The sequence below is a fragment of the Symphalangus syndactylus genome, chromosome 18 (assembly GCF_028878055.3).
Source record: "Symphalangus syndactylus isolate Jambi chromosome 18, NHGRI_mSymSyn1-v2.1_pri, whole genome shotgun sequence".
In the NCBI taxonomy this organism is placed as follows: Eukaryota; Metazoa; Chordata; class Mammalia; order Primates; family Hylobatidae; genus Symphalangus; species Symphalangus syndactylus.
This window is the reverse complement of record NC_072440.2, coordinates 75,874,192-75,886,897: the sequence shown is the minus strand read 5'-3', so window position 1 is coordinate 75,886,897 and position 12,706 is coordinate 75,874,192. Positions and strand designations below refer to the sequence as shown.

The following is a 12,706-nucleotide window of genomic DNA, read 5'->3' as shown; positions in this document are numbered from 1 at the left end:
ACATGGCACAGAGAATATTTACTCTGGGATAGTTTGATCTGGAGGTTTGTAGAAAATACATGACATTCAAATTTTGTTCTTTTAAAGCCGGTAACTAGTTTTGTACAAAAAGGACAAATCATACTTCTCTGCTTTCTTGCTCTCAGAGCATAACAACAGTTTTTAGAGGCATAAGAGGGGGTAATTTTGTCATTTGTTACCCCTGCAGAGAGACAGCCAAGGGTATGCTGACATCAGATCCTTAATGATTTCCCTACTGGGTCTCTGTTACCTGTACATTTGACCAATGGTAGGGGAATATGGCTAAATCAGAAAACATTGCTACATTCAACTCTGCTTTGTTAAGATTTTTCTTTAAAAATGCCATTATGAATATTCATTCCTTTTGTTTTGGGGAAAATTTCTATCATGCAACATGAAAATAAACATATTCCAAAATTTTCTTAAGAATTTTTCTAGAATGCAATAATGATCTCTTACAGTCTTATAAAACCTATATTAAGGCTTTCTTCCTTAAGAGGTGAATACATTTCTAATTAAGAAAATCTGACCAAGGATATGAACTTACCAAAGAAAACACATTAGGATTTTTAGGAAATTTGTTATTTAGGTGGATTTTTACTGGACCTGAAGTATAGATTTTATTGATTTTAGATATTTAAGTGATTTAAATCCTATGTTTATTAAAAAATTATGTTTAAAAAATTATCTTCAAAACATGACCTTTCGATGTTCATAAGTTTTAAAAGTTTATAAAGTGCTTAGTTTATACCAACATACTCTTCAAGTTCCTATACAATTTTGAAGGCTACAGTTTAAATCATGTGTTGGATAATAGTTTTTCTAAGTGCTAATTTCTACTCTTCATCTCAAACACATGACCATAAGAGTATCGTTTATTTAAATGGAGTACCTTAAAGAACATTTAAAACCACAATAAATAATAAATAATTTATGGTAAGACTTTTTTTCTTTTTAAAGACTGAAAACTTTTTGAAACACAAGATTCGGAGTCGACCAGATCGTTCTGAACTTGTCAGGATGCACATTTTAGAAGGTAAAGGATTTATTTCTTCTTAATTTGCTGTATTTTTTCAAGAAAAGAAGTGAGAATTCCACCATTTCTGTTTATTCCCATTTTAATAACTTTTTACCCCACAGCCTTACTTCCTCCAAACTGGAGAGCAACATGAAGACCCAAAGCTAAAACATTATGTTAGATACACTGGGAAGGTTTGATTCTTCACATAACCAATTAATGGACTAACACTTCCACACCAGCTGATACCACAGATGCCTCCACCATACTGTTCCACTAAAAAATTTGGGGTCCAGAGGATTTCTTTATCAGTGAGGGACATGTATCCACTTATTAAGTCATAAAGAATACAATAGCACAAGTCTAACCCTAGATTTTCAACTACTTGGACCTTGTCTGTGTCTACCTGTACAGTGCCCACACCCAACGTTTTCTCTTTATTGCCACTTACCCACAACAAGCCACCTTGAGCTGACCATCAGCACCTCCCACCCACCTCCACCAAATGATCTCAGTCATCTAACCTCATCACTTACGAGGCTGGTAAGGACAGTTCCACACCCAGTGTTTTCTCTTTATTGCCACTTACCCACAACACGCCACCTTGAGCTGACCATTAGCACCTCCCACCTACCTCCGCCAAATGATCTCAGTCATCTAACCTCATCACTTACCAGGCTGGTAAGGACAGTTCCACACCCAGCGTTTTCTCTTTATTGCCACTTACCCACAACAAGCCACCTTGAGCTGACCATTAGCACCTCCCACCCACCTCCGCCAAATGATCTCAGTCATCTAACCTCATCACTTACAAGGCTGGTAAGGACAGTTCCATTCCATCTTTGGTTAACACGTGGGTCAGGCCAGGATGTTTTTCTTTCTAAAGGCAAAGCATTCTCGAAAGCTTATACCTCCACCATCAACTCCCAAGTTACATTTTCTTTCATTGTTTTGCTTCTCCAACGAATTTATTAAGACTAGGAGCTTGATTTTATGGTTGTCTTGGGTGTGTTAAGTATTGAGAAGATACAGAAACAATCTGAAAACTTCTCAGACATTGAGAGACAATTGTCAGGTAGAAGGGAGGTTTGTTCTCTGGGCCTAATGATAGGATTAGAGTTAGTATTAAGTTAGGTTGATATTACCAAGTATTAGATTATAACTCAACATAAGAAATAATATCTTAAAGGCCAGACATGTCCAGAAATGAAATGTTCAAGAGGTGATATGGCTACCATTATTAGAGGTGTTCCTTCATTGGCCAGTGTGCTAGACTCCAGAGACCCAACAAGTGAGTGAGACAGATGGATGCCTGACTTCACGGAGCTGGCAGTCTATTTTTGCTAATAAACAAGTAAAACAAGTGAATTACAGACTGTGAGAAGAGCTCTTTGGGGAGTAAACAGACTGCTATGACAGAGAAAAAACTCTCAGTGTTAAGGATGTGGTAGAGAACTTCGAAGCATCAAGGTGGTCTCTACGACCCCAAGTAGGGGCTCTTCTGTTGTAAAGAATCTTTGATTATATGGCTGTCCTCCTCATTCCAGGGGCAGGAGGTGAGAGGTATGTCCCTTTCTCTACTTTGGGTTGTGTTCTCAGAAGTCCGCTGGACTAAAAAGGCTTTTCCAGAACTCCAGTAGTAGGGTAGAGCAGCTACCAGTCAGGGATAAGTGAATCTTCAAAGAAGCAAGTTTACTGGTAAGTAGCCAAGTAAGTGGTTGCTGCTTTGCCTGAAAACATCTTGACCTATAAGGGACATTTTTGTAGTAACAATGCTATCTGTTTCAATTTGCCTTCTAACTGTAACAAGCTTTATTGATATAATTAAAATCAAGGAAAATACATTTAACTCTCAAATCTTTTTTTAAGACTACCCACCATTTAAAAATCTAACTGTATTTATGAATGAACCATAAGTGATGGTTTTAGGACATCTGTTCTCAAGTTGGGATTTTTGAAATAAGAAAGAATGTCATTTCATTTTTTGAAGTATCTTAAAACCACCACCACTCCCAGCTATATTTTAACATTAACCCAATTTTTATTGGATTAGATATTTGGCAGGCAAGGGTCTAAGTTACTTCCTGAAGTTCAGCAGCTAAACTTCAGCCTCAGTCATGGAGATAGAGGTAATAAGACCAGGAACAGAAACATACCAAAATTCCAGGCTCTACTTACTTACTTACTTGGGAATATTTTCTTTCTATACATATTGCTATCACTTCAGTGGTGGTAATGTAAAAGAGGAGAAAGACAGAAGTCTGTCCTACCTAGATCTTAACCAGAAGCATTGAAATATCAACCTGAGAGTGATTCTTATGTTCTGATTCTCCCCAACTATCATCTTGTATGGTTAGAGGTGTTATCTCAGAAGATGAGGGCCACAGTTGGTTGTATGGGAAAATGATAAAAATGAGATGGACACACATTTTAACTTGTAGATGTCTACATTTATTTACCAATATTCCAACCTTGTGCTAGGGCCTTCTCTTTGGGTAAGACTTTAATGAGTGGAGTTCACATCAATCAGAGCTTTAAAATCCTAGATGTTGCAACCTTTTTCTCAAATTTCTTACAGTTGTTAATTACCCAAACGAATTTGACAGTGATTTTTTTAATGACTCACCTTTATCAAATCTTTCCAAAGCATATAAGTTTCCAAGAAATAATCATTTTATTTTTGAAGTTTTATCATTTTCTCGTAACAATTAAATTATGTATTCACAATAGCGGTCACAACAGATATGAATCATTTTGTGGACAATCAAGGCTCACTTTTGGCAAGCATACAGCTCAGCTGGTGGATAGAGAAGCTACACAGATGTGCTGCAGAGTAACCTCCTAGCCATGTGCTTTCAGTGAGCCTTGGGCTTCACAAGAATATTCTATTAATACCTACAGACTAAAGAATATCAGTTCATCCTAAGCCGACTTATGGGGAGTTTCATTAAAAGACCTTCTACTGTATAACTTAAGAGGCAAGCAACTTTCAACTGGGAATTTTGGGTAGACACCACATCATTATTTTTCATCATTTCTAAACATTTTTTAGAACAATGGAAAAAACATTAACAAGAGTTACCAGAAACACAAGTATGACAGAATAAAGCAGGTGGATGAATTGTGGTATTTATAGTTTTACATTGGTTGTACCAATTTTATGCATTTGTAAGTAGATGAGTTGATACCTCTATACAACCATTAATTACTATATATTATAGTTGAATGTTCCTAACAGACACAAGGATATGTATTCAGAAATAAACCCAAATTCTTAATTATGATGACTGACCGAGACATAGGGGATCAATTCAAGAATATGAATGATAGCTCTTCCCATTGACTTCTGCAGAGAAGCTTATAACCCTAAGAGGCAGTGTCTCCCGTCTAAGAATTGACTTTCCAATGAAGCCAAATCCAGAACTGTCAACTTCTTGAACCATGGGCCACATCCATCTTGCTCATCCTCTGTATCCCCAATACCTAATAAATGTGAATTTGACCCTTCCACCATAAACAAACAATAGCATTACCCCACTTTTGGTTTAAGGTCCTGTTAATTTGAGTCTGTGGGCATCCAAATTACATAGACAAAGCTATCCAGAACTAAAAAATACAAAATGCATACTGGAGAATTCTTAAACAGTCATTTTGTCTTTCCATAAATATGTCGAGAACACAAAAATATGTCTAAATCAGTTTAAATTCAGTTAGTTGGCCTGAAATAACATTATGGAATAGAAATAGTAATTCGAGTAATGGTTAAAACTGTGTTTCCTCTTTTAGAAACATTTGCAGAGCCATCCCTGCAGGCTACTCAGATGAAGTTGAAAAGAGCTCGACTAGCAGATGATCTGAATGAAAAGATTGCTCAAAGACCTGGTCCTATGGAGCTGGTAGAGAAAAACATCCTTCCTGTGGACTCCAGTGTTAAAGAAGCAATTATAGGCAAGACTCTAAAAATTTACTATTTGGGGGGAGAAAGAGAAACTTGGAAATTTTAGATAAAACAAATATAATTTAAAGGCTGGCACCAATCGTGAGTATTGTTTCCTGGGTTAATTAGAAATTAACACAGTGATTTGTGTTACTATCATTTCATTATGTATTGTAAGTCTAGCATCTGCCGTTGATTAACAGATTCCCTTGTTAGGTGTGAGGTTTAACTCTTACATTCTGATTTCATCTCACCTTTTGGGGTCCATCTCTTTAGGACTGCATGGAATCATGTTTGATTGTACTGCTTAGAATTCTTGACTACAAATTGCCTAAGCTTTAAAGTCATACCAGTGCAAAATAGGAAGTCCCCAGGGATGATGAAAACTACAATAGTTTTTAAGATAGGATATTAACTGTTCCAAATTGCTTGCTAAGTAGCATTATTATTGAAATAATTTTCTAAGTTAAACTTAGTTTCTGTTTAATATTTTTACTAACTTTTCATTTTATTTCTGTCTACTTCTAGTAAATATAAATAGCATGTTCAGTGTTAGTTCAGCAAGGTGAATAGCAGATGAATACAGAATGGTAGTGTCTCTCCATTTTATCCTGGTCTTACCACACTTAGTTACTGATGTTTCTCTTTATGTTTCTGGCATAAGCTTTAGCAGAAACAAAGAAAAAATCAGGTGAGATGTCAGTATAGCTGGGTTGCTCCCTAAAGTGGGAACGTATCAGCAAACACCCAGTCATGGCCCCATTTTTCTCCTTGTCACGTGTTTGTTTTTGTGTTTTTGAGACGGAGTCTGGCTCTGTCTCCCAGGCTGGAGTGCAGTGGCGCGATCTCGGCTCACTGTAAGCTCTGCCTCCCGGGTTCACGCCATTCTCCTGCCTCAGCCTCCCAGGTAGCTGGGACTACAGGCACCCACCACCATGCCCGGCTAATTTTTTGGTTTTTTTTAGTAGAGACGGAGTTTCACCGCGTTAGCCAGGATGGTCTCCATCTCCTGACCTCATGATCCACCTGCCTCAGCTTCCCAAAGTGCTGGGATTACAGGCGTGAGCCGCCGCACCCAGCCTGTCATGTGTTTTTTTAACAGTTGGATTTCCTGTCAGGATCCAAACAAGGTCCACGCGTTGCCTCTGCCTGATATTTCTGTTAAATCTTAATCTATTGGGTGGATCTTTTTTTTTTTCTTATTTGTTGAGAAACAGGCTTGTTTTGTTCTCTAGCATGTCCCACATTCTGGATTTTACTGATTGCATTTGCATCCCCAGGTGTTAAGATTCCGGGCGCTTGTACTTCATGTAAGTGGTGGTTGAACCCGAAGTCTTAATCTAATGCAGGTTTGATTTTTCTTTTTCACTCAAGAATACATCATGGTTAGTGGCGTGTTCTTGCACTGGGAGGTACATTTTGTTCAATTTTTTTTAAAGCAGCTTCATAAATTTTCATAGGAAACAATGTTTTCCTCCTTCACATTAAGCTTGGTATTCCAAAGCCAACATAAGTCAAAAATCATTTCTTTCTTTAGGCGTTGGGAAGGAGGACTATCCCCACACTCAGGGCGATTTCTCATTTGATGAAGACAGCAGTGACGCTTTGTCTCCAGACCAGCCTGCAAGTCAGGAGTCACAGGGGTCAGCCGCGTCCCCAAGTGAGCCAAAAGTTAGTGAATCGCCATCTCCTGTGACCACAAACACTCCAGCCCAGGTATTATCTTTCTGGTTTTGACCCCTAAAGAAAGAAAATGCCTTGTTTTTTTAATATGTTAAGGTAATACACTTTCCCCAGAAGAAGATTCTGAATTGAATTTAAATTGATTTATTAGGCAAAAAGCAGGCATTTAACTGCCCTCCAGGAAGTTAATAAAGATTTCTAGCCACTATGTCTTTATCACAAGTAGGTAATACCATTTCCTGAAATCTTGGAGAGTTGAATGTTTTGATCATTGATGGAACTGAATTTGTTTGTTCAACAAATACACATTGAGCACCTATTATGTTTCAGATTTATTGGGAACTGAGAATCTAGTACATACAAAGGAATGTAAGAAATATTTTGGTAATTGCATTGGAAATTTACATGTCGTATCTTTTAATGGGTGTCCATGTTTCCTTTGGCTTTATAATAATTCCTGTGCTATACATAATTTTTTTCTCCTTATAGTGCTTTTCCCTACTGAAATTTTAATAGTGTTATTTTAAATTCAAAACTATTGAACTACTTAATGGGAGTGATCAAGTCAGCAGAAAATGTTCTTGTTAAGCCTGGCATCATAGAATTTTTGAGTCGGAAAGGAATTTAGCAATTATCTGCTTTAACCCTTATACAAGAGGCAGTCTGGGTTCACAGAAGTATGGAAGTTTGGGGATTAAAAGTGCCCATTTTCTTACAGCATTTCTTCTCATTCATGACCATTGATTTGTTAGGAGCTATGTCTTTCAGCATTATTTTCTTCATTGCATTTATCACCATGATCTGAAATATGTTAATTTGTTTGTTGTCTCTATGCCTGCAGCTAAAATGTGAGCCTATGAGAGGGACTCTTGACTGTTAGAAGATAAGAGCTACTTTGGAGAGGGAGGAAGAGGGAGAGAGAGAGCAAGTATATCTTGAGCATCTAGTACAGGGCCTGGTACAGAAAAGGTGCTTAGTAAATGCTGACTTGAATTAAGCACCTTGAATGCAGACTGACACAATGGTTGTGGAAGCTTGTTTCTCTTCTCCTTCCATGTGAATGTAGAGCCTCTACAGCTTGGACTCATCAGCGGTAGTGTGGATGGCTACAGTTCAGATTGTCCTCTCCAAGTTCACAGGGTAGGGGTGACCCTGGCCTAGAAGAAGTATGAGGGTCAGTGACCAGCCCACAGTCTGAGGTTTGAGCAGGCAGAAAGCGAGAGCAAGGGAGATTAAACCCTACTGTGTTCTCACATATTTGCTGCACCCTGGTTTTGAACTTTAAAAATTCAGTAAAAAGAATGTCAAGTATGCGAGTAGATACCATTAACAAACGGTTACACTTACCCATTTGGGTTGTTTGTTCTCTGCTACTGTTTTGAGTAGGTCAGGATGTCAGACAGCAATTAGCATGGCCTTAACTTTTAGTAATACAGAATTTGTGTCACAACAGCCATCAATTGTTTAAACTTCACCACCATTTCCCCTGCATGAAAGATTATAATTCTCTTCCTTATATTGCTGGTACTACTATGTTTTATTCTGTACTCTTAAAACGTGGTCTCCAGCTAAGTTTTTAATTGAGACACTTTAACCAGAGGCATTCCCACACAGTGAGCTGACATTCCAGAATTTCTTGAAGGAAAATAGCAATAACAGTGTTTCTTGAAGAATAAATATGGTCTGTTTATTCCCAGTGCAACACACATTAAGCCTTGGGTCACTCCTGAATTTAAGCATTAGTTTTCATAGTACCTTTAGTGCTGCTGCAGTACAGTTCTGCCTGTTACATGCAGACCATTAACGGTCAGCTTTTTATCTGTCAACTAGGGCGATGGGAAAAGACCCACTTTACAGGATGTTAACAGTTCCTATGTATACATTCAAGAAAAAAAGCCTGGGGTCAGGGTTGGCTCCTCTGTAGCTTTGCCTGTTAAATCATTTCTGTCCTATGTGCCTTGAGACCTCTTAAAATTGTGTCCTTCATGAAACCCCCTTGTATTAAGTGTTCTAGTATTTATAAGTAAGGAATCTGACAAAGATTCTTATTATACTTTTATTCATGTAATTAAAGAAGCATGTCCATGGTAACTATGCCATACGGATGTCAAAGAAAGATAATTCTTAAGTAGGATTATTAATACGTTGTAGGTGCTTCATTTTGGTTTCTTTTTTTAATTAACTACAGAGGCGAACTTTATGATGCTGGTAAAGTCTTGGGGATTTTTATGTCATCTAGAGGTGATAAGTTTTGTTTTGGCAAATTTTGTACTTTATTTTCACTATTATCCAGTGTTTGGTTATAGAATTTGTCCAGGCATCTCACTTGATGTATGTAAAATATATTTATCTACCTAAATATACTTACTTTCATATTCGTAGCCCAAGGGGAAAGGACCTTGACACATTGCTTCTCCTTAGACATGAAGTTCCTAGAGGGCAGGGATTTATCTTAGTAACCTCATACTCAGCACAGGGGTCCAGCACACAGCAAGTACTTACTTAACTGATTTAAGGCATGACAGATCCTTGGAGACTCTCTCTGCAGTCTGTTTTTTCCTGCTTTAGAATTACCATCATACCACTGCCACAAAGACGAGCTATGACACGATTTATTAAAATGTGCTTGTAAAGCAAGATAATAAAAGAGCAACATACATGTCTTGTCTTTCAGGGGTTCTTTGAGAGTCTTAGTTTTTAATCTGGAAAATAACTCATTGTAAGAGTTGGATGGTAAATTCCATTGCTGTTGGCCAGTCCTTGAATTGGCTGTAGTGGAGGACTAGCTTGGTTTTTTTAGATTTTTTTTTTCTTTTTTTTTTTTTTTTGAGAGGGAGTCTCACTCTGTCACCCAGGCTGGAGTGCAATCGTGTGATCTCAGCTTACTACAACCTCTGCCTCCCGGGTTCAAGCGATTCTCCTGCTTCAGCCTCCCAAGTAGCTGGGATTACAGGCACCCGCCATCATGCCCAGCTAATTTTTGTATTTTTGTAGAGACAGGGCTTCACCATGTTGGCCATGCTGTCTTGAACTTCTGACCTCAGGTGATTGGCCTGCCTCGCCCTCCCAAAGTGCTGGGATTACAGGCATGAGCCACTGCACCTGGCCCATTTAATTTTCGATGCATGTGGACTAATCCTTTCAAAGTACAAGTGGTGGGGTAACATCAAATTTCTATATGACTTTCTAACTGGTCACAGGCAGGTCACAGAGGTCCACAGACCATACTTTGAGTGAAATCTCTGCCATAGATTTCACTTTCTTTCTTGTTTGCCTGAGCCAAATTTTGTCATGTATTTATTACTCATTTTGTGCTGCATGTTTAATCCTATGGCTTAAAATAAGCTATCCTACCTACAGCCCACAGGCTGCATGCAGCCCAGGACAGCTTTGAATGCAGCCCAACACAAATTCGTAAACTTTCTTAAAACATTATGAGGTTTTTTTGTGTGATTTTTTTTTCTTTTAGCTCACCAGCTTTCGTTAATATATTTTATATGTGGCCCAAGACAATTCTTCTTCTTCCAGTGTGGCCCAGGGAAGCCAAAAGATTGGACACCCCTGGCTTAAACACATTTTCCTAATTTCCCTGTTTAGGTTTTTTTTTCTTTTTATGCCTGACTGAGGGCAGGGGGCAGTGGCTCAGGCCTATAATTCCAGCACTTTGAGATGCCGAAGTGAGAGGATCACTTGACCCCAGGAGTTCAAGACCAGCCTGAGCAACATAGCGACACTTTGAACATCAGTGATCATTAAAGAAATGCAAATCAAAACCACAATGAGATACCATCTCATGCCAGTCAGAATAATTATTAAAAAGTCAAGAAACAACAGATGCTGGTGAGGCTGCGGAGAAATAAGAACACTAGAAATAGGGAGAGGTAGCTGTTTTTTCACATGCCAAATTTTCAACAAGAGATACAAAGAAGGCAGGCATGATAGCACACACCTATAATCCCAGCTTACTTGGGAAGCTGAGGCAGGAGGATTAGTTAAATCCAACAGTTCAAGTCCAGTCTGGGCAACGTAGCAAAATCCCATTTGAAAAAAAAAAGGCAGGATGCAGTGTCTCAGACCTATAATCCCAGCAGTTTGGGAGGCCAAGGCAGGTGGATTGCTTGAGCTCAGAAGTTCAAGACCAGCCTGGGCATCATAGTGAGACCACATCTCTACTAAAAATACAAAAAAAAAAAAAAATAGCTGGGAGTGGTAGTGCACACCTGTGGTCCCAGCTGCTTGGGAGGCTGAGGTGGGAGGATCACCTGAGCCAAGGGAGCAGAGGTTGCAGTGACCCAAGATCATACCACTATACTCTAGCCTGGATAACAGAGCGAGACCCTACACACCCCCCTACAAAAAAGAAAAATATGACCATTCAGGGAACAAAATAAATCTCCAGGAACTATCTTAGAAGAAACACAGATATCTGTCCTACTGGACAAAGACTTTAAAGTAATTATCTTAAATATACTCAAAAACTAAAAGAAAACGTGGACAACAAACTAAAGGAAATTAGGAAAACTATATGTGAACAAACTGAGAATGTGGTAGAAATTATTTTTTAAACCCCAACAAATTATGTAATTGAAGATATAACGGAATTGAAAAATTCACTAGAGGGCTTGAACAGCAGACTCAAACAAGCAGAAGAAATAATCTGCAAATGGGAAGACAGGCGATTTGAAATTGAGTCCAAAGACAAAAGGAAAAAGAATGAAGAAAAGTGAACAGAGACAAAGAGACTTATAGGACACCATCAAGCAGATCAATGTATTCACTATGAGAGTTCCAAAAGGAGGAAAGAGAGAAAGGGGCAAATAAATTAATTAAAGAAATAATGGCCCAAAACTTCACAAATAGGAGGAAAGACATGGATATACAAATACAGTCATGGTTTGCTTAACAACAAGGATACATTCTGAGCAAAGCATTTGTTGTAGTCAGTTCTCACACCGCTATAAAGAACTACCTGAGACTAGGCAATTTATGAAGAAAAGAGGTTTAATTGACTCAGAGTTCCACGGGCTGTACAGGAGGCATGGCTGGGGAGGCCTCAGGAAACTTACAGTCACAGTGGAAGGGTGAAGGGGAAGCAAGCATGTCTTCACATGACGGCAGGAGAGAGCGAGCGAGCACAGGGGGAAGTGCTACACACTTTCAAACAACCAGATCTCATGAGAACTCATTCACTATCATGAGAACAGAAAGGGGGAAGTCTGCCCCCCTGATTCCCACCAGGCCCCTCTTCAACACATGGGGATTACAATTTGACATGAGATTTGGTCATGAGCCAAATTATATCAGCATTGTTTGACAGTCTTGTTGTTGTGAAACATCATAGAGTATACTTACACAAACCTAGATAGTATGGCCTACTACACCTACTACAGTGTACCTTTACAGTGTAAATGGTTTTTACTACATTTACACTGTAAATGGTTTTTAAAAATACTACACCTATATAGAGCAGCTCCATTATAATCTTATGTGCAGCCCATTGTTGACCACAATGCCTGTACAAGAAATTCAATAAACTCCAAAGACACCCGCAGCAACACACATTATAATCAACTGTCTAAAGTCAAATAAGACAGACAGAATCTTAAAAGCAGCAAGAGAAAAGTGACTGGTCACCTACAAGGAATCCTCAATAAGATTATCGGTGGATTTCTCAGTAGAAACCTCACAGACCAGAAGGCAATGGGATGATAGGTTTACAATGATGAAAGAAGAAAATAGTCACCTGAAAATTGTATATCCAGCAAAATTGTTTTCAAAAATAAAGGAGAAATTAAAACATTCCCAGACAAACAAAAGCAGAGGGTGTTTATTACCACTAGAATCGCCCTACAAGAAATGCTAAAAAGAATCCTTCAATCTGAAGTGAAAGGATGCCAGAGAGTAACTCAAAGCCATATGAAAATATAAAATTGGCCGGGCACGGTGGCTTACAACTGTAATCCCAGCACACTTTGGGAGGCCAAAGCGAGCAGATCACCTGAGGTCGGCAGTTCAAAACCAGCCTGACCAACATGGAGAAACCCTGT

The 12,706-nt window shown here is 38.6% G+C and overlaps 1 protein-coding gene and 1 long non-coding RNA gene across 11 annotated transcripts in view; one reads left to right on the top strand and one right to left on the bottom strand.

The window, feature by feature from the left end:
- The window catches only part of MRTFB (myocardin related transcription factor B), a 194,947-nt gene that overhangs the window by 141,228 nt on the left and 41,013 nt on the right, over positions 1 to 12,706 (top strand). For all 10 annotated transcript variants that reach the window (XM_055254370.2, XM_063623731.1, XM_055254361.2 and 7 more), the window contains 3 exons: positions 982 to 1,057; positions 4,826 to 4,987; positions 6,514 to 6,692. In XM_055254370.2, coding sequence (XP_055110345.1) covers positions 982 to 1,057; positions 4,826 to 4,987; positions 6,514 to 6,692 — 417 coding nt within the window. The remainder of the gene's footprint in view (positions 1 to 981; positions 1,058 to 4,825; positions 4,988 to 6,513; positions 6,693 to 12,706) is intronic.
- Positions 1 to 12,706, bottom strand: part of LOC129468603 (uncharacterized) — a 50,097-nt gene that overhangs the window by 19,751 nt on the left and 17,640 nt on the right. The window contains exon 2 of the long non-coding RNA XR_008652721.2: positions 9,028 to 9,091. This is a non-coding gene — a long non-coding RNA (uncharacterized lncRNA). The remainder of the gene's footprint in view (positions 1 to 9,027; positions 9,092 to 12,706) is intronic.